The sequence below is a fragment of the Thrips palmi genome, unplaced genomic scaffold (genome assembly GCF_012932325.1).
Source record: "Thrips palmi isolate BJ-2018 unplaced genomic scaffold, TpBJ-2018v1 HiC_scaffold_17, whole genome shotgun sequence".
Lineage (NCBI taxonomy): Eukaryota > Metazoa > Arthropoda > Insecta > Thysanoptera > Thripidae > Thrips > Thrips palmi.
Genome location: NW_023144626.1, coordinates 9,178,939 through 9,204,347, shown reverse-complemented (window position 1 = coordinate 9,204,347; position 25,409 = coordinate 9,178,939). Strand labels below are relative to the sequence as shown.

Below are 25,409 nucleotides of genomic sequence, written 5' to 3'. Positions count from 1 at the left end.
AAAAATAAATTATGCATGGATAATGACAAAAGATACACCGGGCGTGGACTGTAAAAGCAAAGGGCTCCTGAAAGCAAGCAGTGGCCAGGTGCAAAGAAAACAGAGAGAGGGGAAGGAAGAATAACGAAAGAGAGAGAGAGGGATATAGAGAGAGGAAGGGAACCACAGGTCGGTCCACTGCGGCGTGTTCTGTCCGGTCTGGCCGCGCGCCAGCGTCCCGGAGCTCGCCCTGCTCACGCCATTGCCCCCGCCCGGCCTGGACCGAGCGCAGCCATTCCCAACTCCCGCGCCTAGTGTCTATGGCGCTTGACCACTTGGTGCGGGTGAAGCGCCCGACGAGGCCAGGGTAGGCCAGCCCGCTGGACTCCAGTGTGTCGCCGGCCTGGCCCTGCCTACCTCCCAGGCGGCGGGCCGAGCGCCCGACGAGGCCAGGGTAGGCCAGCCCGCTGGACTCCAGTGTGTCGCCGGCCTGGCCCTGCCTACCTCCCCGGCTGGAGGGCGCGCGGGTCGGGTACGTACGAAGCTCCTGGTGCATGTCTGAACGAAAATAGGCGCCGCTTTTGTTCCAGCACTTGGAGACTCGAGAAAGCTCCGGCCCCCCTTTTGTGTTCCATTGTCCCCGCGCGGCACAATGTGTCGGCCAACTCATTGTGGAAGTTCAATACAAAAGTTGAAGTCGGGCTGTGTGCGCGGCGCGACACAGTGGGCCAGAAGACCGGCGGAGGCGGCCAAAACTCTAGACGCGTTTTGAGCTCCAGCGTCGTTAAATGGGACTCGAACCGAATGTATGACCCCACCAATGGATTCCTCGTTCGGAGAGTAATCCATAGGTGGGGTCACACGTTCGGTTCGAGTCCTGTTTAGCGACTCTGAAGCTCAAAACGCCCCTGGCGTTTTTCTTTGCGGCTTTACTGTGTTCCAGAACGCATCGTTGTGCGTTGCGGAACGCGCATGGAACCCATCTGAACTCGTTGTAATGTGTTCGCAACGCATTATATCGACAGTTTTGTGTTCTCGGAACACACAGCAGTGCGTTCGGAAGCGTTTCTAGTGCCGTTCGGTGTGCTCGCGTGAGTTCCGGAACGCACGGGACCACACTGGGCACCACACGCCAACGCGGTCCGAAACGCAGATGGAGCGCACTGGAACGCACTGCACTGCGCTCACAGTGCGTTCCGGAACGCACTTGCGGCGGACGCGCCCAAAAGCAATTAAGCGGCTTTGTGTTCTGCGAAGGCGGGTGACGGGAAGGGATCAGGTAGGCTGCTTTTCTGGAAGGAAGGCATTGGGTTATACAGAGTCAGACACACACACAAACACTCACACAAGCACACACACACACACACACACACGTAGCTGGAAAGAGAACACTGGTTAGTAATGGAACCCCGGACCACTGCTTTGCTGGACTGCCGTGCTGCCCATTACACCATGGTAGAGCGCTGTGGATGGATCCTCGGGCTGCCGATGACACCGAGCGTGCCCGCTGCCCGGCGCGGCGGCAGCTGTCGCTGAGGGGGAGGGGGAAGCGGGCGACGTTGGCTCCGGAGGCGGGGCGAGCGACCCGCGCTGCCCGATCCCGCCGCCCGCGTCTCTCTCGCACCTCCACCGCACTCTCCAAGTGCGAGAGACACAGCGATGAGTGTCGGCAGCGAAATCGCTGTGCAGGAACCATAGCGTATCAAGCGTTGGTATATTTGTGCGATCCAAATAGAATGTGACACGACATGCACACATAGACAGTTAAGGAACGCCCGGGCATTTTAAATAATACATCAGTAAGTGACGGAATGCGCCCCGGGCCGGGTGGTCTGCAAACCCGTTGCGTGATTACTGCGTGCTTCGATAACTTTCCTGGCCATCGCCTCGCGCCGTGCCATGGGCTCATCGGGACTTCCGACGTTGGTCACCAATGTTGGTAACAGGTAGTTCTCAACGATGGCAAAGTTAGTTGTGCACAACTCTGGCCGACGTGCAGGAAGAGAAGAAATTTAACAGTGAACGTAGAGTGAGCGTCACTGGTGCAGGGCGCCAACTCCAACTGCGTTCCGCACCGCAAAAGGAACGCACTTGAGGACGCGTTGTCGCCGTGCGTTCCTTAGTGTTGCCCCAAACTCACAAAGAACACACACACCGCTGCCTCACCGCACCGTGCGTTCTGGAACACGCTGGAACGCGTTGAGAACGCTTACGCGTGCGTTCCTTGGTGTTGCCCCGAACTCACAAGGAACACACCGCAGCCTCGCCGCACCGTGCGTTCTGGAACACGTTGGAACGCGTTGAGAACGCTTACGCGTGCGTTCCTTGGTGTTGCCCCGAACTCACAAGGAACACACCGCAGCCTCGACGCACCGTGCGTTCTGGAACACGTTGGAACGCGTTGAGAACGCTTACGCGTGCGTTCCTTGGTGTTGCCCCGAACTCACAAAGAACACACCGCAGCCTCAACGCACCGTGCGTTCTGGAACACGTTGGAACGCGATGAGAACGCTTACGCGTGCGTTCCTTTGTGTTGCCCCGAACTCACAAGGGACACACCGCACCATGCGTTCAGGAGCACTTTGGAACACGTTGAGATCGCACCATACTGAGTACCGAATGCGTTCCTTCTGTGATCCTTTCAGAATGTGTTCCGTTGCGCATGAGAACGCACTAGCACGGTAAACCGTCGCTAGGCGGTTTCGCCTAGCCATAATTGTTACATGACTGGTAAGTCACAGTAGCACATTGGCGCCTAGTGGATGTCCAACTCGACTAGGCGGTTTGGAAAACCGCCTAGTCGCCAGTCTGAATTTTTCATACCGCCCGGCCGTCCTCCCGCGCGCTGGTCGGAGCTGGCGTTTCTGCCAGCAGCCTCTACCACATTTCGCCTAGTCGGGCAGGCAATGATGTGCAGTCGGGCGGGCCGTCCCCCGGCAAGCCGGGTGGGCAGTCCTGTTCACGTGACCAGGCTGGCTGAGTTGGTACATTGGCTCAGGATACAAAAGAGGAAGTAAACAGGAAATTAAAAAAATTAGGTTTATTGACATCTAAATAATTTTAACACTTAAATTTTGTCCCTCTATTTTTAAATGACTCCTCTTCATCGGAAGCCTAGAACAAGGAAAATAAATTTACAATCGAACACCAAAAGCAGAAGTCAGCTCAATTTATATAAGATGAGAGCAACTTGTACTTACATATTGCTAAAATAGACCACAAAATAAGATGGAAAGTTGTAGGTTGTCTGGGCCAATTTGATTCCATGAAAGTTGGTAGCTGCTGCGGCAAGTGAAAACAGTAAACTGGTGTTCAGTATCCTTATCGAAGGCCAAGTTTCCTGACTTCTCTTGATCGGAAGTCTAGAATAAGAAAAATAAATTACACTCAAACACAAAAGACAAAAGTCAGCACAATTTTTATAAAATGAAAGAAACTTGTACTTACATTTTGCTTGAATAGCCCATAAAATAAGAAGATGGATTGTTGTAGGTTGTCTGGGCAAATTTGAATCCAAGAAAATATTATTTTTATGTTTGATTGCCGCTGCGGCAAGAGAAAACAATGAACTGGTGTTCAGTATCCTAATCGAAGGCCAAGTTTCGTGACTTCTCTTCATCAGAAGCCTAGAACAAGGAAAATAAATTTACAGTCAAACACCAAAGACAAAAGTCAGCTCAATTTTTATACAACGAGAGCAACTTGTACTTACATGTTGTTAATATAGCCCACAAAATAAGAAGATGGAAAGTTGTAGGCTCTCTGGGCCAATTTGATTCCATGAAACAATAATTTCATTGTTTGGTAGCTGCTACGGCAAGTGATAACATTAAACTGGTGTTCAGTATCCTTATCGAAGGCCAAGTTTCATGCCTTCTGTTCATCGAAAGCCTAGAACAAGAAAAATAAACTACAATCAAACAACAAAGACAAAAGTCAGCTCAATTTATATAAAATGAGAGCAAAGTTAATAACATATTGCTAACAAGATAAGATAGGAAGCCTTCGGCCCGCTCATGTATTTAAAAACATATTTGAGGACAAACTACATTATCCTGGCTAGAGTAAAGGTTAGTTCCCTGTTTTCAGAATGTTTACTTTTCAGGTTAGTTGCAAACTTATTTATCAAAGGTAAACCATTTTCTAAAACCAAAGCAAAGGCTCTCGGATTAAAAATTCAGATTGTGGCAAATTGAAGGGTAATATTGAGCAAAATAGGAAGAAACAGGACCGAGGCCAAAGTACGCTTCTATACATTTCACAAGATTTTTCGCCTTTCAAGGTTTTATTTTTATAAAACGAATACTACGAGTTTATCACTTACCTGCCCATCCTTTGTGCTCTCAAGCCTTGCGAAGTAGGCCACCTATGGCCAGTAAGTTGTTCACTTCAAATAGTTTTTCGATGAGACCGTGAATACATGACGAGTGAGTGACGCGCGCGCTTCAGGGAGAGACGCTGGAGCAGGCTGGAGCGGGGGAGGAATGCGTAGTTGGGGAGCGCCTCGCCAGAGGGCGACGGCGCGGCGGGGCGCTCTAGGCGAAATCGCCTACTGGAGTTACCACAGTCGCCTACAGCCGCCCACTGGCAGCAGTTACGAGGTCCCGTGAAGATAAGCGGTTCTTCTTAAAAATGTGGTAGACCTAGCAAAAGTGATACAAAATTCCGTCTACTCGACCTGACACAATGTGACAGTGCCGGCACATTCGCTAGCCGGGCTTGGCGTCTTACAAAACGCCTAGAGACGGTTTACCGTGAGGAACACGTCAGAACTCTCACGAACTCAAAGGAACGCACATGGAACGCGTTGCAATGCGATCAGCGCCGCCAGAAAAACGCCAGGGCGTCTAGAGTTTTGGCCGCCTCCACCGGTCTTCTGGCCCACTGTGCGCGAGGACGGCGCGAGCACCGCCACGATAAGCCAAGCCCGGCACAGCCAGGCGGGTGACGTCGGGGAGTCGGGGGGCAGCGCCAGGGAAGCGCGCCGCCGGCGTCTGCTCGCCACGGCGGGCCGGTCCGGGCCGGCCTGGGCCGGGCTGGGGCCGTGGGACCCCGAAGCCATCTCCAGGCCCTCGAACGTCGTTAAGGACCGGCGAATGTCGCCGGCTACGCTGTGGCGGCGCTGCGGCTGCGCTGTCCAGTCCGCCTTCGGTAAAGCAATTACCTCGCGCAGACTGGGGCGGGGCGGGGCGGCCGACTCTGGCGGAGAGACAAAGAGCTTGCACCGCCGCCACCACGCGGCTGAATGTGCACCCCCGCTACACCGAGACAATCATCACTCTCCCTCGCCCGCCGGGGTGGGTGCCTTCCCCACCCCGCCGCGCCCCGCCGCGCCCCAGTTGGCCCACATTTCATCTTTTACCCGCGCCGATAATCCCCGGCCTGCCAGCGCCTCACCCGGCCAGGCAGGGCCGTGCCCAGGCAGGGCCCGTCCTGCTGGGAACTGACGTGTCGCCGCTGCAATCCCTCGCCCTTCTCTCTCTCTCTTACACACACACACACACACACACAGAGGCGCGAGACGCTGACACCGCCACCTTCGTCAAGCGACACAACAGAGCTGCCCGTCGAGGCAGGAGGACAGGACGTCTTTATTTTCGTTTAATAAAATGCCGGCCATCGGCAGCATCTGGCGTGGCGTGGCTGCCGCTCTGCCGCGCTGCCGCCGTGTCTCCGAACGGCCGGACGGCTGAGGCGACCGAGACCCTCGCGTGGGAAATTGCCCATTAAATCACTGAGGCGACTGGCAGCGTGGTGGGCCCGCCCGCAGCAGAAAGACTGATTCCCAGAAGCGTCCCCGTCGCTCTGTCTCTCTCGCACACATACGGAGTGCCGCGTGAGTGCGAGAGCGACATGGTATAGCGACTCTCGGCATCAGCCCCGCGCCTCCACTGTCGTGACGAAAGCGCCCGCGCGGCTCACGGCTCCACTGCCCGGGGCCACAGACGCCAACTATATCAACCAGCTCGCTCGCCCGCTCTCTCGGCTCGTGCAGTCAACAGGGGGCGCACAATGGGACCCGGCTGGTGTGAGGGAGAACACCCCCCTCCCCTCTTTTCTCAGATCCCCCACACTGTCATCGCGTGAATGCCGGTCCAATTCCGCGTCGCACAAAAGCGTCACACGTGTGCCGAATAATTGGCCGTATGCAGCACCGCCCAGCCAGTGCACCCCGCCTGACCCTCCCTTTCCGTCCCCTTCCCCTCTCTCCCCTCTCTCCCTCCTCTTTCCCTTTCCCCCTCCCCTTTTTCTCACTCCTCCCTTCCGCCGCGTGTCGGACGAAACTTTTTCTTCATTCCGGCAGCGCAGTCAATTATAATGGGCTGATGAATACGCAGTGCGATATAATGGCGAGGATGTTTCAATCAGGGCCCGCTATAATTGAGCCGCAGTGCCGCATTCACACACACAGACTCTCACACACACACACACACACGGAGGGACACACACGCGCGCTCATTGGGGGCCATGACACCAATCAAATCGACACGCCGCTTGTCGCAGGGCTGTCACTGTAAAAAGGTCCTCGCAATGACGTTGCTGGGGGTGATTGTGCGAGGGCGTTCCAACGCTCCGAGACGTTCTCGACGTCGTCGAAGGCCTCGACGGCCTCGACGGCCTCGACGCGGAGGTGCTCGCACCGCCGGCACCCAACAGACACCCTCCTCGGCGGCGCCGCCACTAGACAAGCGGTTAAGTTTAGAAGGCTGGGGATTAGGTAGCAAATTGGGGATCTCGGGCCGCGCCAGGCCGCGCCAGCCCGGGACGTCTCGGGACCCACATCACAGTGCGAGCTACGCGGTGCTGCGAGCCTCGAGCCTCGCCGGTGGCTGAGCGTCGCTGTGCGTCACTGTGCGTGCGGGCCGCGCCGGAACTATGCCGGGCCGGGACTCCGAGACTCCGAGACCCCACCGCGCCTTTTGACCGCGTCGTGTCCTTTGTCTCACGTTCATGTACCGAGAGGCGAGGGGGAGGGGGTGGAGGGTCTTGCCACACCAACTTTGGAGTACGACTTGAGAGAGACCTCTCGCCCCCTCCAATTTATGCACCTACCCCGTCTGCCATGGTCGCTGCTCTTCTGCTCGCCTCAACCCCTTTCCTCGCCTTGCCATCTATCATCATTCACGACCATTTTTGTAGTAATAACTCTGTAAGAATGGGACCCTAGCACAGGGGTCTCGACTGGCGGAAAGCCTCGGCCGCACCGGGGAATGAGCGTCGCGGAAGTCAGGGGGTGGCGGGCCGGCCGGAAATGGCCGGGCCGGCTCCGCCTTCTCCAAAGAAGCGACACCGCCCTTTTGCCCTCCTGTCCTTTGTGAAGACGGTAGATGCCAGGGGGCGACAGGGGGAAAGGGGCCCGGAGGGTCTTGCCACGCCAACTGCTGGAGTCGACTTGCGCGAGCACCTGTCGCCCCCTCCAATTTATGCACCCTACTCCGGTCTGCCAACTTCAAACAGCTTGTAGACGGCCGCCGCAATCGCCGGCCCGCCGGGCTGTTCTCTCGCCTAACCCCATTGCCTCGCCTTGCCATCATCTCTCCCAGGACCCTTTTTGAGCGGCCGCGGCCGCTGTAAGAATGGGACCCTAGCAGAGTTGGGCCGACTGAGGGTTTTTTTCCGGGTGTAGCGGCTCACACGTTCACATCCGGCCTGTCCAAGGGCATGTCCGTCCAGGAGAGGACGGCGCAGGTTGTCGTTCGTGACCCAGGTGGCACTGCGCGGCACTTACAGCGTCAATCACGCTCTCACGTCACCTCGAACGTACTCACCAAAAGTATCCCTGTTGCGTGGGTTCTTTCAGGAAATTATGGCTCAGTGACAACGGCCCATAAGCTTACCCTCCATTATTCCATTTTTTTTCGCGACGTTGAACCACAGCGGGCAGTGGCGGTGAGGTGCCCCGCGATGCACCGGTTCGGTGGTGGCAGTGTCTGTCGCTTGGCCGCGCAGCTTCTCCTGCACCATTAGTCGGGCTCATCCACACACAGGTCACCCTCGGGACGCACGTGGGGCCGTGAGGCCGGCACGGCGGCCTTCTCGGAGGCCAAGGTCGCTCACGGCCGGACAGAGGGCTAATAGAAATAAATACCACTTTCTAGGAGAGAGTTCGCGGCAGAGGCTTCGAAAGAATCCCCCGCCGGCGTAATTATTGAGTCAAACAAAAAAGGAAGGCAAAATGAGGAAAACGGGATACAGCAAAGTTACGAAAAAGGCTACGCGAAAGGGAGTTCTGCGCGGAGGTTTATACAGATCCCCTTCTAGCATAATTATTGCACCCGACAGAAAAAAAAGTCTAAACTCGAAACGAAAAACAGGAACGGAACTGGTTATTTGGGAGAAGACTAAACCGGGGCGCCGTGCAGCCCGTTGGGCCGACGTCCAGCGGCGCTGGGGTGAGGCAGTGAGGGCTCGGACCCGGTCGGACCCGGTCGGACCCGGTCGGACCAATCCCCCTGAGCCCCTCGGGACTGGGATGTGCCAGTGGCGCCAGTGGCTGGCCGGGCAGAGTCCGCCACCCCGCCCCGCCCCGCCGCGGTCGGCCTGACTCAGGGGCGTTCCGACGTGCCCGGCCTGTTGACAGCAACGACAGTCTCCTGCTATTCCACCTCAGTTATTTAAGCAAGCGATCGTCCTCCGTTTCCATAAGGCAGCCCCCCCCCCCTTTCCGACATTTCCCAACATTTCTCTTAGTTTTGGCGACGACTAAGTTGCCTTAATGAAGATTCTCGTCAAACCAAGGCCATTCAACAAAACGAAAAATAAACACAACGTTATTGTTTTACAATTGCGCTTGGTTCGGGTCGGAATACGTTTAACCCACTCTCGGACGGAGACGGACCCGAAGGCAGCGCGGAACGATATTGCAATCGGTTTTATTTTTGTTTTGGGCGGACGGCGCGGCCCCCACACAACGGGCCCTTTGAAGGGCCGCACAGTGGAGGTCCCGGCCGGCCGGATTCGCAGTGGAGTAAACGGTCCGAGTGGAATCCCTCCGGATGGTCGTTCTTAGGAAGACCGATAAGCCTCTCTGACGGCCTGCGAAGTTCCGTGCAAGGAAAGCGCCAAAGCAAATCCATCATCAGCCCCGCCCCCTACGAATCCCAGCGCGCGGCCATGCCGTACGATGCATTGTTTTTGATTGAAAGCAGGCTGGGGAGCATCAAAGTGGCCGCGGCCCGGCGCCAAAAACCCGATACGTTGCCTTTGTTGGCAGCATCTCTTTCTCGCTTTCGATACCTCGTGTATGACTGGGCTGGGGAGCCATACCGAAAATGAAAAGGGCTATTTTCCGGTTCTAGCATTGGGTGGCACTGCACATCGAGCCAGAAGACCGGCGGAGGGGGCCAAAACTCTAGACGCGTTTTGAGCTCTAGAGTCGCTTAACAGGGCTCGAACTGGACGTGTGACCCCACCAATGGATTCCTCGTTCGGAAAGCAATCCATTGGTGGGGTCACACGTCCAGTTCGAGTCCCATGTAGTGACTCTAGAGCTCAAAACGCGTCTGGAGTTTTGGTCGCCTCCACTGGTCTTCTGGGCCACTGTGCGCTGGCGCTGTACGGGTAGGCTTCAAACCGGAGCGACCCTTCAGAAAGTTTTTGCCGCGGTGAGCTGCGTAAACTCGCATGTTTGTCGCACCGTCGCTCTTCGCTCCCCGGGCCCCTTTTCCGAACAGGCTTCCCTACCCGTACTTGCTTTCCGGTCACCCCCTCTCTCCCCTACTTCCGGCTTCCGCGTCTGGACCTTACCTGGGTCTGCCCGCCCTCCCAGTAAGTGCTTTCAAGTAGGGTCTCTACTCCTCTCTCCATGCGTGGCCGTGCCTGCGCCAGGTGTGTGTGTGTGTGTGTGTGTGTGCACACCACGGTGCCCCTTGAACCTCAGCCCACCTCCACGGTTATGGCGGGTTTACGGCGCGTCTCGGCGATCGGGCCAGACTGCGCGTGGCCAGAGAGAAGACGAGATTGAGGGGGTGAGGGAGTAGTTGGGGATTTCTGCAACCGCAGAGCTGCCACTTCTGTGGTGTACACCCCTAGTGCATTCCCGACCGCCTCGATCTTAGCTAAATTCCTATCCGGTCCACGCGGGCAATGCACTCTTGTGGCTTTGCCGAGCTTGGAGTGGCAAGTGACCCGGGGCCCTGACCGCAAGGACTGCGTCACGGAACCACATTCCAGGGTGTCAGACTGGTACTATGGGAATCTGTGTTAAAATTTCACTGTCGTAATTTCGATAGCGACGGTACAACCCAAGGGGAAATAAGTACCCCCCTCCCCTCCCCAAAATCACACCAACAAGCAGGCCGAGACCGCCTGCCACGGCCTCCGCGAAGAATGGTCGCAAAAACAGGTGGCTGCTATTTTTGTTGAGCCTTCTTGCGGCCTTCCTTGGAAGCGGGGATAATGATGTTGATGGATGATAATCATGTTTCCCCTGACCAGTCCTCCTCCATTTTGCGCGGAGTGTGCTATCCTGCGGCCATCCGCCACGGCGCCACGCCCCTCCACGCCACGTCACGCCTCAGGGCTCTGGGAATGAATCCTGGCGTGATTTAAGGGGGTCCTGCCATGTCCAGCCATGACGAGCCAGTCCTGACAAGAGACCTCGTTTACAAGTCACACCCCCGGATCATGGGTCAGTTCTCCTTCTTCTATGTCGTCGCTCTTGGTCTTCGAACAAGGCCGAATCATTTTTTGAATAGTACTCTTTCTATAATGCAAAAACTTTTTTTTTCCTGTCTGAATTTTATTTTTAAATGTTGCTTCTTTGAACCGGGAAACTGAAAACACCAAGCGTCCTCCGCGGCCCCTGTTGTAAGGTGATCTCAGTGGGTTTCCGTTTCTTACTCCGCTTTCTACCCCTTTTTGTTTCTCGTTTTCGAGTGAGGCACCCGCGTCGTTCCGTAGTCCCAGTCCGCCGCTCTCGCGGCCGCGCGCACCAAATGGAGAGAAACAAGGGGGGGGGGTGTCTTTCATTTATTCGCGTCGTGAACGTCGCCACGATGGAGCCCAAGAGGTGTGTCCCGCGCAGTCTCCAGGCTAATGGTTTAGCAATAGCGCGGGGCGGCTCACCCCACGGGAACTTCTTTCCCCCCTCAGGAATGCGGGGGAGCACACTGGCGGGGGGTGCCTGGCAGACTGCGCGGCGGGGTACTTCGCCCCGTGCAGCTGAGTGTACTTTACCCAGTTCAACGAGAGTGTTTTGGAGCACACGTGGGTGATAAGGGAAGGTGCATGGCGCCGCGCCGCGCGCTTCGAGCGTCAAACTTTGTGCCACTGCTCGTAACTTGTGCAGACGATGACTCTAGACTATCGGTATCACAGTAAAATTTTTTTTTTTAAAATCAACAATAACATTAAAAATTGGTGATCGACGAATGGCCTACTACAAAGAGGTGGTCGAAGTGCCGTGTAACGAATGCAGGCCTTCGGCCTTCGGCCCGTATTCCGATTGAAGTGGCGCTCGTCAAAAGGCAGGCCGCACCGTTTAATCAGTCGCGTTAGCTCGGCACGGCTCTTCTATAAACGAGTGGTGGCCGCGCCCCCAAACCATTCGTCCACGATTCGTTTCGTATCCATGATTCGTCCACGGTTCGTCCCCCTGACAGGGCACAGCTAACCCTCTCAAAATAAATTCAAGAGCTGCGAATCAATCGCGAAGGGATGAGTTTTCCAGCTTGTTGACGCGGGGTTTTACGGGCAGAAGTGAGATCTTCGTTTCTGCGACTCGGTCCGGGCTGGGCCACGAGCACGGAGCAAAGAAGGGGTCCCCAAGACGCGGCCTGGCGACCGGCGACCCTCTTTGTGTGGGGGTTGAAATGTCAGCGTGTATGATAAATTCGCCGGCTGCCGGTGGTGCCGGCGGTGCTGGCGGTGCTCCACCGGCAGCGCAGCACAGCAGCGGTATGCCGCCCTTTGTAGGAGTTAGTTAGCCGGCCCGGGTAGGCGTGCGCCGCGTCGGGTCGGGGGCAAGGTGGGAGAGGGGCGGCTTGTGGCGAGGGTCCCTATTCGCGACACCGACAACAAGTCCTCGCAGTGTGCAAAGTGCAGCAGTGCCCTTCCCTTTGGCGTGGCATTCACGGGGCCGTGCGTGGTGGTGGGCTGCCTCAGTGCTCTTGTCGCTCTGTCTCTCTCGCACTCGAGGGGCGTTTAGCGGGGATCCGAGGGAGACAGAGTGACTTTCAGAGCCAGCCTGCTGGTTGGCTATTCTCGCGTCGAGTCGTGATATGTCGCGACGGGGTGCGTTCGAAAGGTTGATGCTCCGGTATTGATCGACAGCGCGTGGTGGAGTGACCAACATGGGTCGCGAGTCCTGCTCCGAGTTCCCGTATTTGCGGCTGCAGTGCAAAGCAAGCAAGCTGGCCGCTAGGGCTTCGCGCCTCGCGCATCGATTCGCTTCTTGGCCGGTGTAAGCGTGTATCTTTACCCCCTTACCTAGGGTACTATTTCACTAGGAGGAAAGTACCTTGCCTAAGGGGAGGGTAATAATTCCCTAGGGATATCATACTCATGCAGGGTGGGGGGTAATATTTTCCTAGGGTAACTTTACCCCCTCTAGGGGGGGTAATAATCCACTAGGGGAAAAATACCCTCTCTCTGGAGGGGGTAAAAATTCCCTAGGAAAAAAATACCCATCACAGGGGGGCTATCATACACTAGTAATTTCTTACCCTCTCTCCGGAGAGAGGTACATGCCCACTAGGGTTAAGTTACCCAGGGGATCATAATTTACTAGTGAATTCGTACTTCCCCACCAGAAAAACGAGTGTGAAGATGAAAAAAAAATCCACAAGCAATTCGAGAAAGCAAGTCATATACAAAAAGAGTCAAAATAAATTCTTAACACAGAAAACAACTTGATTCACGAATTTTAATGTTTTCAGCACCATAGGTCATTTTTTTCTTAATTTTAAACTTTGCGAAATAAACGATGAGTTAGTCAGGTAGGTAGACGAATGCCCAAAACTCAGGAATGGGCGCCCGCTTTGGCTTATCCTTGGATTATGTAAAAATCCAATTTACTTTTTTTAAATTTGATTTTTCTGAAATTGCGTGTGGAACGTGTCTTTCAACACCTTAATGCTCGTTTTCTGGTGAGGGAGTACAAATGCCCTAGTAAATTATTAACCCAATTTTACCCTAGTGGCCATGTACCCTCTCAGGAGAGAGGGTAAGAAATTACTAGTGTATGATTACCCCCCTGTGATACCCCCCTGTGTTTTTTTTCATCTTCACACTCGTTTTTCTGGTGGGGAAGTACGAATTCACTAGTAAATTATGATCCCCTGGGTAACTTAACCCTAGTGGGCATGTACCTCTCTCCGGAGAGAGGGTAAGAAATTACTAGTGTATGATAGCCCCCCTGTGATGGGTATTTTTTTCCTAGGGAATTTTTACCCCCTCCAGAGAGAGGGTATTTTTCCCCTAGTGGATTATTACCCCCCCTAGAGGGGGTAAAGTTACCCTAGGAAAATATTACCCCCCACCCTGCATGAGTATGATATCCCTAGGGAATTATTACCCTCCCCTTAGGCAAGGTACTTTCCTCCTAGTGAAATAGTACCCTGGGTAAGGGGGTATAGGTTCACGCTGACACCGGCAGACTTGGTCGTTTTCGTCGCTCTGTCTCCCTTGCACTCATGGGGCGTTCCGTATATGTGCGAAGGAGACAGAGCGACGAAAACGACCTGCCTCGGCGAGGCCGGGACTTAGACACAACGCCCGCCATCCGCGGCTATCCACAACCCCACCGCTTCTCTTTTGTAACAGCCATTCCATCGCCTGATTCGTTCACTCTGCGTTAAACCAACAAGGATTCCCCTATGAGAATTCGCTAAGCCTTCGGCCCGCTCGTTCCAACCACGTTTCGCTAACAGGACAAACCAAGGGGTACCCAACTCAAGATAATCATTGCACGTCTAGTTGGTAATCAGTGAAATCAACATCATCCAATGAAATGACAATCGTACTTTCGGGGATTCAATATCACTTTTGACCATTTTTGTGAGACCACTGCTCCCAAGCTATCGGCGATCAAAGCCTTCCCGAGGCGGGCCTTAAAAGAGTAGTGTCTTCAGAATAGTAAGGCGTCGAGGGAGGCCTTTGACCGCAACTAAATTGGATGCAGTGACCGCTCAAAGTCAGCAAAAACGGTGATTTTCTAAAATTCATTCACTTTTTGACCATTTTTGCAAGGCCACTGCTCCCAAACTATCTGCGGTCAAAGCCTTCCCGAGGCGGGGCATGAAAGAGTAGGGTCTTCAGAATAGTAAGGCGTCGAGGGAGGCCTTTGACCACAACTAAATTGGATGCAGTGACCGCTCAAAGTCAGCAAAAACGGCGATTTTCTGAAATTCATTCACTTTTTGACCATTTTTGCGAGGCCACTGCTCCCAAACTATCTGCGGTCAAAGCCTTCCCGAGGCGGGGCATGAAAGAGTAGGGTCTTCAGAATAGTAAGGCGTCGAGGAAGGCCCATGACCGCAACTAAATTTGACGCAGTGGCTGCCCAAAGTCACTAATATTGAATTTCCGACACTTTAACAGCTTTCCGAGGTCGGCGCTCAAATAATCCCCAAAATTTCCCAATAATCAACATAATAACCTCCTATAATCAGTGATTAATAAAAATATAATCAAAAGAAATCACATGTTATCATACTCTAAATTTTCGGTGTACGTGAAAATCTTGAGTTGGTTACCCCTTGGGACAAACGCGACGCGAGGCGACGCGACGCGCGGCCTGACCCACCCTCCTTTCTGGTGCTCGATTCACCGAGTTTCACACGACGAAGTGCGCCGCGCCTGCATCCCATGCTTGCGTGGTGGGGCGAACCCGTGATTGCCCGTTTCCCAACACACACACACACACACTTCTTGCTGCCTGGCTTGCGACCCTTATCGAACATATGCCATACTTGTGCGACTGCTGCACTATGAGGCAATTTGCGTGTCCTTTTCCTTGACAAAAAAAAACTTACAAAAAAAATCAACAACAAACCCTGACTGAAGTTCTGTAAAACTTCCGAGCGTATGCGTTTGCGCGCGGCAAAGAGTGACGCCAAGTTTGGAGAGGTCACAGCGACATTTCGTGGCGGCGGCGGTGCTTGTAAGTAGCAGCCCAATTTGAATCTTTTTAAATATTTTTTGCTAGCTCTCTCTCTCTCCTCTCTCTCTTTTCTCTTTCTGTCTCTCTCCGGTGGTCATGCTGTTACCGCGCCGCGCTCGGGAGGTAATTGTTGGAGCAAATATTGGTCGTGTGTGTTGTGTTCCTCTTTTTTAGTATAATAAGCATGAAGGTTGCGCCATGGACTGCGCCCTGGGCTGCGCGGTGGCTCGGTGGGTCAGCTGCGTTATTGGAGCGGTGCAAAAAAAAAGATGAGGGAGGGGGGCAGACAGCCACCACTCGCTGCAGTCGAGTAAAATGCCTCCTTGTTATTAAATTCTTTCGGATTCAGCGTCATGCCCCGACCTGCCTGCCATTTGCGTTGCCATTTTTCATGACGCGACCTGCTCACGGTTCCGATGTCACTCAGCGCGAGGACGTCCTTTGCAAAAGACGCGGTTAAACAGACTGAATGTCCCGGGGGACCAATTTTCGAGGGCCTGTCCGGCGCGGCCCCTCTGCACGGGACCCAGCAGCTGATGGCAGAATGCTCTGCTCTATCACTAAGTTTGGGGAGACCACCCCCTCGGAAGCCCCTCTATCCGCCTCTATCCTCTCTCACCCCCCCCCTCTCTCTCTCTCTCACACACACACACACACTGGCAAGATAACGCTTCTTATTAGTTTCTCCCCAGGCAAATTTTTCCATCCTCGGCGACACGGCGCGGCATTTCCATGGCGGCACGTTTCGCCATGGTTTGCGGCCTGCTCGTGCGTGGCCACGTCTCTCTCGCACTCGCGGGGCGTGCCGGAGGGTTGTGAGAGAGAGAGAGAGAGAGAGAGAGAGAGAGAGAGTGTGTGAGGAAGGCATGCCAAGCTGTGCGACGCCGCGTGTGTCCGCACAGCTATAGCCGAGTCTGCGATGCACGCAGCGAGTTGCCTTCCAGCCACAACGAACCGCCACCGCCAGCGCGCCGCGTCGAAACAGAGAGGGGCAACTTCCTGGTTTTGTTGGAGAGAGAGGGGGGGGGGGACACAAATTCGCGGGAAAAGAGCCCGCCTTGCCGCGGATGGAATCGAGTATTGCTGGCAGCGGAAGTTGGCCGGTGGAATGTGCTGCTTCGCGAGCTCCCCGCGAGCAGAGCCCCGCCATGGCGCTGCCAGCGCCGCCCACGCCACCTCGGCAGGGCTGGCAGACACGGCGCCGAGGCGAGAGGGCGGTGCGCGCCCCTTAAGCTATCTCCTTCCCTCACGTTGGGGTCACCCTCCTGATATTATACTCCGGCCTACATTAGTCACACGTGGCTGACCATCGGGGAAGGGGGAGGGCTGGGGAAGGGGGTGGAGGGGGAAAGCGGAGCCCAGCAAGGTCGGACCTTAAGCCCGGCCCCGGCAGTACACAAATAGCCCTAATAAAGATGCGACCCTCACACCCCCCCTGTTGTTGTTTTCGTTGTTGCTGCTGCTTTTCTTCGCGACGGTGATGTATTACATCTTGTTGTGGTTCAGTTTTTCAGTAGTTGTTTCTTTTTTTAAATGGACTGCGCGGCGTCGTGGAGGAGCGGGAATCTTTTTCGTCGCAGAGCGCTAGGCATTCTCAGCACGCATGTCCGTCGTGCCTTTTATCCAGACGGGCAAACATCAACAACAACAGCAGCAGCAAAAATGGCTAACGAGACTGTTTCTTGGCACACTGCCAAAATGATTACTGGCGGCACTTCCGCCTCCGGCCGCTAGGGGGCGCCTCTCGCCCTGATGGCGATGCGCACACGGCAATCAGGGACGGTCTACTGCACCTTGCATTAGGGCGCCGCTGCTACCGCTGCCCGTCCCCGTCCGGCAGGGAATGCAATTGAATCACTCGACTGATTTCGGACCGGAGCCCTCCAGACTCAAACAGGGCCAAACGTGAGCAGCGGTTCTCGGAAATGGCCGCTGCCGATTTGGCTCCGATCCGATACCCGCAGCCCGCGGTTGATCCTGCGCGTCCCGAGGCAGACCTGGAAACTACCGCAGGTGTATGGCGCGGCGTACGACAAAGGCAGTCGGCCCAGGTGGCGCCCCGCCCCGCCCCGCCCCACCCCGCCACACGCCAGCCGGCCGCATTAATATTCACGCGCCCTTCATGAATGTGGAATCGTGGGTCAGTCCGTCCGGGCCGCGGCGTGGCGGGGCGGCCCTCCCTGCTTCGTGGCGGCGTCGTGCTGCACGAGGACGACGTCGCCGCCGACGCGGCAGCCCGGCCGGCCAGCTGGAAGAAGAAAAAAAGGAAAAACTGGAAAAGAAACCCGCGTCACACGGAGCTTGAAGGCGGCTCGTTGAGCAGAGCACAGCGACGGAGCGGGACTGTTCGGGGCAAAGGGGGTAAAGCTTGACAACGGTCCCGTACTGCTACTGCTGCTTTCTGTCGCTCGAGCACACACGACCTGAGGTGTCCAGAGTAGAATCGGGGAGCAGGCAGCAATCATAAAGCCAGCGACTAGCGCCTCAATGCCGCGGCGCACAGTGGGCCAGAAGCCGGTGGAGGCGGCCAAAACTCTAGACGCGTTTTGAGCTCCAGAGTCGCTAAATGGGACTCGAACCGAACGTGTGACCCCACCAATGGATTGCTCTCCGAACGAGGAATCCATTGGTGGGGTCACACGTTCGGTTCGAGTCCCATTTAGCGACTCTGGAGCTCAAAACGCGTCTAGAGTTTTGGCCGCCTCCACCGGCTTCTGGCCCACTGTGCGGCGCGCTGGCGCTGCTGGCACGGCCGTGTCGGCCCCGCCGGGACCAGGCCAGCCAGGCTCGCTCCGGACCGGGCTGTCGTTGCCCCGTCTCTCTCGCACCACTGCGGGGCGCCCCGTGAGTGCGAGAGAGACAGAGCGACGAGAGCGCTGCGGGCAGTGTGCCGTCACGTCACCGTGCCCGATTGGCCGCGACTGCCGCGACGTCCCCCGGGACTCGGGGCCCCGCCGGGGACTCCTTCGGCAAGCGGTGTATCGGGTCACGAGGTCAGCGGCTAAATTCTACAACGCTGCCGGACAAAAAAAAAATGGTTGGGATTTGAACCCCTGACGTGCGTCCACTCCACGCAGAGCTGTCGGAAGCGCGCAGCACCAGATTCGCCGTACAAAGGCTTTGCATCGAGTCCTTTCCATTATTTTCTTTAGGGCGATGGCTATTTGAGCAGAAGACTGTCCCTTTGTGGTGGCGCGGCGTGGCGCGGCGTGGCGCGGCCAGGATGCGGCCACAAAGATTAGTTCCTGTCGGATTTTGTCCCGTCGGCTGACTGGCGAGGAGGGGGAGGGCAGCCTGCGGTCGGCTTGGCCAGGCTTGGCGGCCCAGCCCTTTGGGCCTTTCGATAAAACTGACAGGCTCTCTCCTTTTCCCTGAACGGCGGTCCGTCCAGCCTCGCGGCCCTCACGGCGTGCAGTGACCCTTTAAGATGCAAGTCCCTGTTGCGCTCCCCCTTGTGTACTTTCGCTGCAAACTTGGGCGTGTCGATTGTTTATGCAAAAGAGGCCGTGTAAAGTTTGGCGCGCGCGGCACCCCGCCCTGGAGGGCGCTCTCCCAGTCTCCGTCGCACGCCTTGGGACCGCGACGCGAGCGCGAGAGAGACGCGGTGATTTTCGCGCCGTCCGGACTCGGCCGCCAGCTGGCGCGGCACCCCGCAGCGCCCCGCACGCCGAGCGCCTCAAGAGGGACGAGCTCGCTTTTTGGAGAGCGAGGCGGGGCGAGGCGGGTCGCCGGCGCGGGGCGTGCTACGTTGTGGTAACGGGATGCGCGCCAAAATACTCTCCGAAGTAACCGTACACCCCGGCGGCGTGTTTATCCCCTCACTCTAAACATTTTTTTTTTCGGAAGTTTTTTGTTTTTAAATGGTGGTTTTTCATGAGGTGTGGAGGTGTATTGGCAGGTGAAAGCGGAAGAGTGACAGTGTATCGGGTGTCCCGCACGGTTCGCGTTCCATTCAATTACCTAGGGCTACGGCCATATCCGGATTACGGCGCGGCTCCGTGGGCCGCGCAGCACGCAGTATACGCAGTAAGCAGGCAGACGTCGATTAATAACGCTTCCTTGTTTACCGCTGCGAACTCCGACCGGAAAGCGGCGTGTTTGGATACAGGGCTGTGCCAAGCAGACTGATTCCGATCCGAACCGAACGTGTCTCTCTGTCGCGCTAACGGGGCGCCTCGCAGGGGTACGAGAGAGAGAGAGAGAGAGAGAGAGAGAGAGAGAGAGAGAGAGAGAGAGAGAGAGAGAGAGAGAGAGAGAGAGAGCGACGGGCTCGTGATTAGGCTTGCTCGTGGGCGGGTCGACGGGGGACTAAGTCTCGAACAGGGTCACACTCACGGGCACGCCAGGCGGGCGGTCTCTCTCGCACCCGCGTGGAACGCCCCTGGAGTGCGGAACAGAGAGACAAGGAGAGAGAGGCCCGCATTCGGAATCATTCTTCTGGGACGGCCGCTCGGAACACATTATTCTCAATTGGCGACGCTCTTCCCTGGGACCGCCACCCACCTGCGCGGCAGGGTCGGGACCTACCGGCCCACAGTGGGCCAGAGACCGGTGGAGGCGGCCAAAACTCTAGACGCGTTTTGAGCTCCAGAGTCGCTGAACAGGCCTCGAACCGAACGTGTGACCCCACCAATGGATTCCTCGTTCGGAGAGCAATCCATTGGAGGGGTCACACGTTCGGTTCGAGGCCTATTCAGCGACTCTGAAGCTCAAAACGCGTCTAGAGTTTTGGCCGCCTCCACCGGTCTCTGGCCCACTGTGCGGCCTTCGGGGCGTTACGACGAGAAGGAGAGAGAAAGAGAGAGAGGGAAACAGAGCCAGCGCGGCAGTCCAAACGGCGGCAAGCTGCAGTCTGTGTCCCCGCGTCCCCCGGGGCGGCCGGGGCGGCAAGAACGCCGTCGAGGTGGAGACGCCCGGCCTAGCGCGGCAAGGCGGCGAGGTGGCGGAGGACGGGACGGCCTAGCCCCGGCTCGCCTGCAAGAAGATACAACTTCCGGAGAGACGAGCACGTCCTGCAAGCACGCTGCTGGAGAGGAGGGGGCCGGCCGCAGATTCAAGCACCATGGTGCACGGGGCACCGGCCTGCCCGCCTGCTGCTCCGGAGGCTGTCACCAGGACGCAAGAATTATGAGGCGCCCCCGTCAAGGCGGGCCGCGGCGGGCCGCCCCGCCGACAGGACCAACAGTTTCTTGCTGCTGCCGCCGCTCCACGGCCTGGGGCTGCCGGGCTGCCCGTCCTCGGGGAGGGACTCCATCGCCCTCGTATGAATACAGACGAGAGGGATGTGCTTGGCGACCTTCTTGGCACCGCTTGGCAGAGCTGGCAGTACGGCACCGCGGTTAAACAACGCCCTTCGCACAGTCAAGGGCGGATCCAGGGACGGGTTCAGGGGGGGGGATGTCGCGAAAGTTGCCTACCTACAGGGGTAATGTGCGACTTTTTGCCTACCTTTCACGCCCCCCCCTTGGATCCGCGCCTGCGCACAGTGGGCCAGAGGACCGGTAGAGGCGGTAAAACTCCCGGACGCGTTTTGAGCTCCAGAGTCGCTCGAACCGAACGTGTGACCCCACCGAAGGATTGCTCACCCAACGAGGAATCCATTGGCTGGGTCACACGTTCGGTTCGAGTCCCATTTCACGACTCTGGACCTCTAAACGCGTCTGGAAATTTAGCCGCCTGCACCGATCTTCTGCCCACTGTAGAACGCCCTTCTGCCTCCTGGCTGTGTGTGGGGAAACAAAAGCCAAGTGCGTCGCCACTTCACAGGCATCGATTTTTATTTTTCCATCTCTCTCTCTCTCTCTCTCTCTCTCTCTCTCTCTCTCTCTCTCTCTCTCTCTCTCTCTCGCTCGCTCGCTCTCTCCGCGTGCTTTGTGGGTTGCCTACAGCTGCCCCACTTACCCGTGCTTACCCCAAACCGCTCCGCTTCGCTCGTTATTAAATATTCGCCGGCTGCGGAGATTGCCCTGCGCTGGCAGAGGGCGCGGCGCGCAGAGAGAGAGAGAGAGAGAGAGAGAGAGAGAGAGAGAGAGAGAGAGAGAAGGAAAGGCCTGAGCTAACATTTAACGCCGCCGCCAAGTTTCTCGTTATTCCTCTCGGCAGGCGCGAAAGCGCGGAGCAAATGGCGCGGAGCGGAATGATTTTCCGTCCAAGATATCTCCCTCGCGCCACATTATTTTGCAGATCTTTTTTAAAGTTATCAAATTGGGAGTGGGTTTCGCCGATTTCACGTAACCCCCCTCCCCCCTCATAACCAGCCCGGTGCGTCCACTTAGAGCGTGGCTGTGTGCGTGCGTGTGTGTGTGTGTGTGTGTGTGTGCGCGCGTGCGAGAGAGAGAGAGAGAGAGAGAGACGAAGTCATTGGAACCACCAAGTCAACGATACGGACCGTGAGGAGCAAAATGGGGACAGAGGATATGGCCTTGCGGATCTTGGCTGCACCCCGCTGCCTCTTTATATCACGACGCCCTGGCTGTGACAAGTAATGGGGCGAGTCCGAGAGAGAGAGACAGACAGACAGACAGACAGACAGACAGATAGAAAGAGAGAGAGAGAGAGAGAGAGAGAGAGAGAGAGAGAGAGAGAGAGAGAGAGAGAGAGAGAGAGAGAGAGAGGGGGATAAAGATAGAGATAAACAGCATAGAAGAAGGGAGGGAGAGAGAGCGCCTGCGATGCGCGGGGTAGGCAGTGCCGCCACACACGCCGCGTTGCCGCGTTGCCTACACTGTCCGCCGGTCGGGGGTTTCGTCAGGGGAGTAGCGGCAGGGGACCGGGAGAGAGACGTATCCGTAAAAGAACAAGAAGTTTAGAAGAAAGAGAAAGATTGAGTGTGTGAGCAGAGTGTGACTACGCGTGTCCCGGTGCGACTCGCGGCCCAGGACGGCCCAGGCTGGCCGCGGCCCAGGCCCCTGCCGCGCCGCCGCCGTCTGCGGTGTCCATTCAAAGAGAGACAATGAAGAAGGAGCATCGATCATCGCGCCGCAACTTTTAATTTGGAAACTTGGCAAGTAAAAGCCGAAGTAAACACCGCCGAGTCTGGCGCGCCCTGGCCCCCGAGCAGCCGGCCGGCCAGCCAGCCCGAGCTGGCAGCTAAAGCGAGAAGCCAGACGGCGTGGCGACCGGCGGATTTGCGGCGAACTAGCGGTCCAAACTGGTGACTTTGGCTTTGGCTTCCGAGCCACCGCCCACAGCGTCCGTGCCGGCCGTGCCGCCAGCAGTTAGCGACAGAGTCTTCCGTTTGCCAGCCAAACCTGTCAAAATCGAGTTGGATTTCCCCTTTGATTTTCCTCCGAGAGTTCCTCGCTGCTGAAACTGAGACCCAGGGACCGCAAGCGCGCGTGCAGTTCCCCTTTCTGCGATTTTTCGCCCGGCGGCCTCGCCGGTACACAACGCACTACTGAGCTCTTTCAGTCTGTTTGGCAAGAGCGGGACTCGACTCGGGAGTCGCAGGGCGGCGCGGGGCGACGCCGGGGGTTCGATACGCCTGCATGATTTATCATCTCATGCAACAGTAACTTCAGCAACAAGAGAGATCAGCAACAAAACGAAAAGTACTCGGCTGACCCGCCTCGCCTGCCTTGCAACCGCCAAAACCAGGCATCATTAATTTGGGAGCATGCCAAGGAGGGACATTGTGCGACCGAGCCCGAATAAAAACTAAAAATCTCGAAAACCAACTTTTTTTTTGTCGTTGAACTTGAAACCGCGGCGTATTCTGGTCTCGTGGCGCCGCCATTTCTTTGCGGAAGTGATGATGGCGTCGTGTCAGGGGAGGCGGATAAAGTGCTCTTCCGCGTGCATCCACCAACAATGCTGTTTACCGCCAGCTCTCTCTCCCTCTCACTCCCTTTTTTTGCAGTGGAGTGGAGCCGCATTATCTTGACGGGGCGGGGGCGCGGCGCGGATATCGAAAAATTAAATTACGCGCTGTTTAGTCACTTGACTCGAGCGTCGTCCACTCTAAAAGCACGCGGGTGGCATTCAAGGCGGCCTTGCTCGCCTTGCTCGCCTAGCCCGGGGCGGGGATCGTCCTTACATACCTGCTTGTAGTGGAACAGGAGCGCCGGAATTCCCCAGCGGAGACGTCCTCGCTGCGTGCTCCTGGAGGGGAGGGGGACCTCCACCTCAATGCGCGGCAAGCCGTGGGCCGACCGAACCGAACGTGTGACCCCACCAATGGATTGCTCTCCGAACGAGGAATCTATTCGAACGAGGGTCACACGTTCGGTTCAAGTCCTGCTTAGCTACTCTGGAGCTCAAAACGCGTCTGGAGTTTCGGCCTCCTCCACCGGTCCTCTGGCCCACTGTGCGCCGCTTGCGTGCACTGGATGTGTGTTCCTGCATCCAATCGCCCCGCCGATTTACTTTTATTGTGACTGCACGGCTGGGCCTCGCCCGGCTCCACCGCGCGGCCGTAAAAAGTTGAGCTTTGATAACTCCGACTTTCTTTGGCTCCGGAGAAACCGACAAAACAGCGCAGTTTGCTTCCGGGCCGCGTTCTGCAGGACAAGCGAGTTGGGGGCGGGCAAGCTCGCGCGAATCACAGTGTCGCAGTACGGATGAGTGCTGTCCTGGCCCGGCCCTAATAGAATGGTGAAAGGGGTGGAACAAAAAGGAGTGTGAAGGGGCCCGGCCTGGCAGACCGTGCAGGCCGGGCTGCTGGCCGGGGAGGTGAAGGTGTCAGGTTTCATTTGCGGAGCACTCAGGAGAGGCACCGTGTGAGTGGTATGGACCTTCTAACTCAAAGCCACCCACTCCAGGACACCGCCCGGCGACCCGTCCCAGCCGTGGCTGCAGGCCACGCCAGGCCCCGCCGGACTAAACCCGCCCTATCCTCCAAACCCCAACACAAACCCCAAGGCAGCCGCGTTCCAAACCCCCGATAATCGCTCGGCGACCCCAACCCTCCCGCCGCGCAGCCGCGCACACACTGCAAGCTCAGGAAGCACTGTCCCGGCCGCGCCAGCAGGGATCTCCAGAGCACCACGGGCAGGTTGGAATGATGGCGCGACCCGAACACACACCAACAAAGCCGGGAATGAATTGGACCAAAGTTTGTTTAGTTAGACAGTAACCGAACGTAAGTACACGACGTGAATTATCAGTGAGCGCGATGGAGACCGTGTTGTTTACTTGATGTCGCTGTTTAGGCTCCATCCCACGAGTGGCTCTCGGCGTAATTTCTGCAAATACGTACTCCACAGCTTTCACGACCTTGATGACTCCGTGTCGCTGCCGCGAGTAGCGAGCAAGCCGTTGGGAATGATAATGTAGATGGAAGCTGAAAACCTCTGCGGCCGCTGCGCGCGCTGCGCTTCGTGAGGCGAGGGCTCGTCACCGCCCTCTTTACTTTTTGCTACCTTCCCTCCCCTTTTGGGCGCGGCAGCGCGGCGGCAGCGCGGCGGGCGAAACGCGAGGCGCCAAGGCGGCAAGGCGGCGGCCGGCAGCGCCGAAATTGGCCAGGTCCAGGCAGGTCCCGTCGCCCGGCGAAAAAACAGGAACCGGCTTCAATGGCTGCATATTCATGAATACGAAGGCACGGTAATTACGGTCAAAGCCCACACAAAGAGACGCGTCCCGAAAAAAAAAGGTAACAAAATAAAAATAAATAAACCAAAGAGTGCCCCCTTTCCTCCTGGACTTTGGATCTAATTTTCGGGGGAGCGGCGCCGGTGGTTCGAATGCATAAATCCCAAAGAAAGAGCAACTGACTGTGTGTGTGGTCGTGCAGGCACCGTGCCAAGGTCCAAGCAGACGCCGCTTGGAAACAAACAACCCCGCGACCGCGGCTTACAATGCGTGGGGCCGCTTCGCTTTGCTTCGCTTGCGTCGCTTGCGTCGCTCGCTTGGCTAGACGCGCTAGTCGCGGTGCCAGCCCATTGTGGTGCCGCCACACCTGTGGATTCGGCGCACCGCCTCTCGCACTGCGGCCTGCCCGCCTGCCCCACGCCGTGCCGCGCCGTGCCGCGCCGTGCCACCCAGCCAGCCGCACGCTAATCGCATTCAAGTTTGATACCGCCGTGCCTGGACCCTGTGGGCGCCGTGCGCGCCATGGGCCGAGCGCACCCACCCCTTCGTCTGTCTTCGTCGCGCAAGGCGCCGCCGTCCTCCGCGGTTCCATGCCACCACACCACGAAGGGAAGCCTCTTACCTCTCACACTTTTATGCAAGGTCACTCAGACATGCTCACACCCGTTCATATTTTATGTAAGTTCATGTAATTTTCTAAAAAAACAAATTGTTGCTCCCTCCCTGTTTGTGACGTACTTAAGCATTTCAAATTAAAACGCAGAATACCGAATGCCGTGTTGGTTGTTGCCGCTGGACG

The 25,409-nt window shown here is 56.8% G+C and overlaps 2 protein-coding genes across 2 annotated transcripts in view; one reads left to right on the top strand and one right to left on the bottom strand.

The window, feature by feature from the left end:
* The window catches only part of LOC117644020 (5-hydroxytryptamine receptor 2A), a 96,904-nt gene that overhangs the window by 43,688 nt on the left and 27,807 nt on the right, over positions 1–25,409 (top strand). The window lies entirely within an intron of this gene.
* Positions 3,005–4,456, bottom strand: LOC117643562. Its single transcript, XM_034382510.1, has 5 exons — positions 4,304–4,456; positions 3,692–3,870; positions 3,427–3,605; positions 3,180–3,341; positions 3,005–3,093 (listed from the first exon to the last, which is right to left on the bottom strand). The coding sequence occupies exons 2-4, from the start codon at positions 3,775–3,777 to the stop codon at positions 3,301–3,303; spliced, it is 306 nt and encodes a 101-aa protein (XP_034238401.1). The 5' UTR covers positions 3,778–3,870; positions 4,304–4,456; the 3' UTR covers positions 3,005–3,093; positions 3,180–3,300.

Coding starts and splice junctions, on each gene's coding strand:
- LOC117643562 (XM_034382510.1), bottom strand. CDS start 3,777: ATGAAATTATTGTTTCATGGAATCAAATTGGCCCAGAGAGCCTACAAC. Junction 3,606..3,691: donor GTGGGCTATATTAACAACAT/GTAAGTACAAGT, acceptor TCCTTGTTCTAG/GCTTCTGATGAAGAGAAGTC. Junction 3,342..3,426: donor ATGGGCTATTCAAGCAAAAT/GTAAGTACAAGT, acceptor TTCTTATTCTAG/ACTTCCGATCAAGAGAAGTC.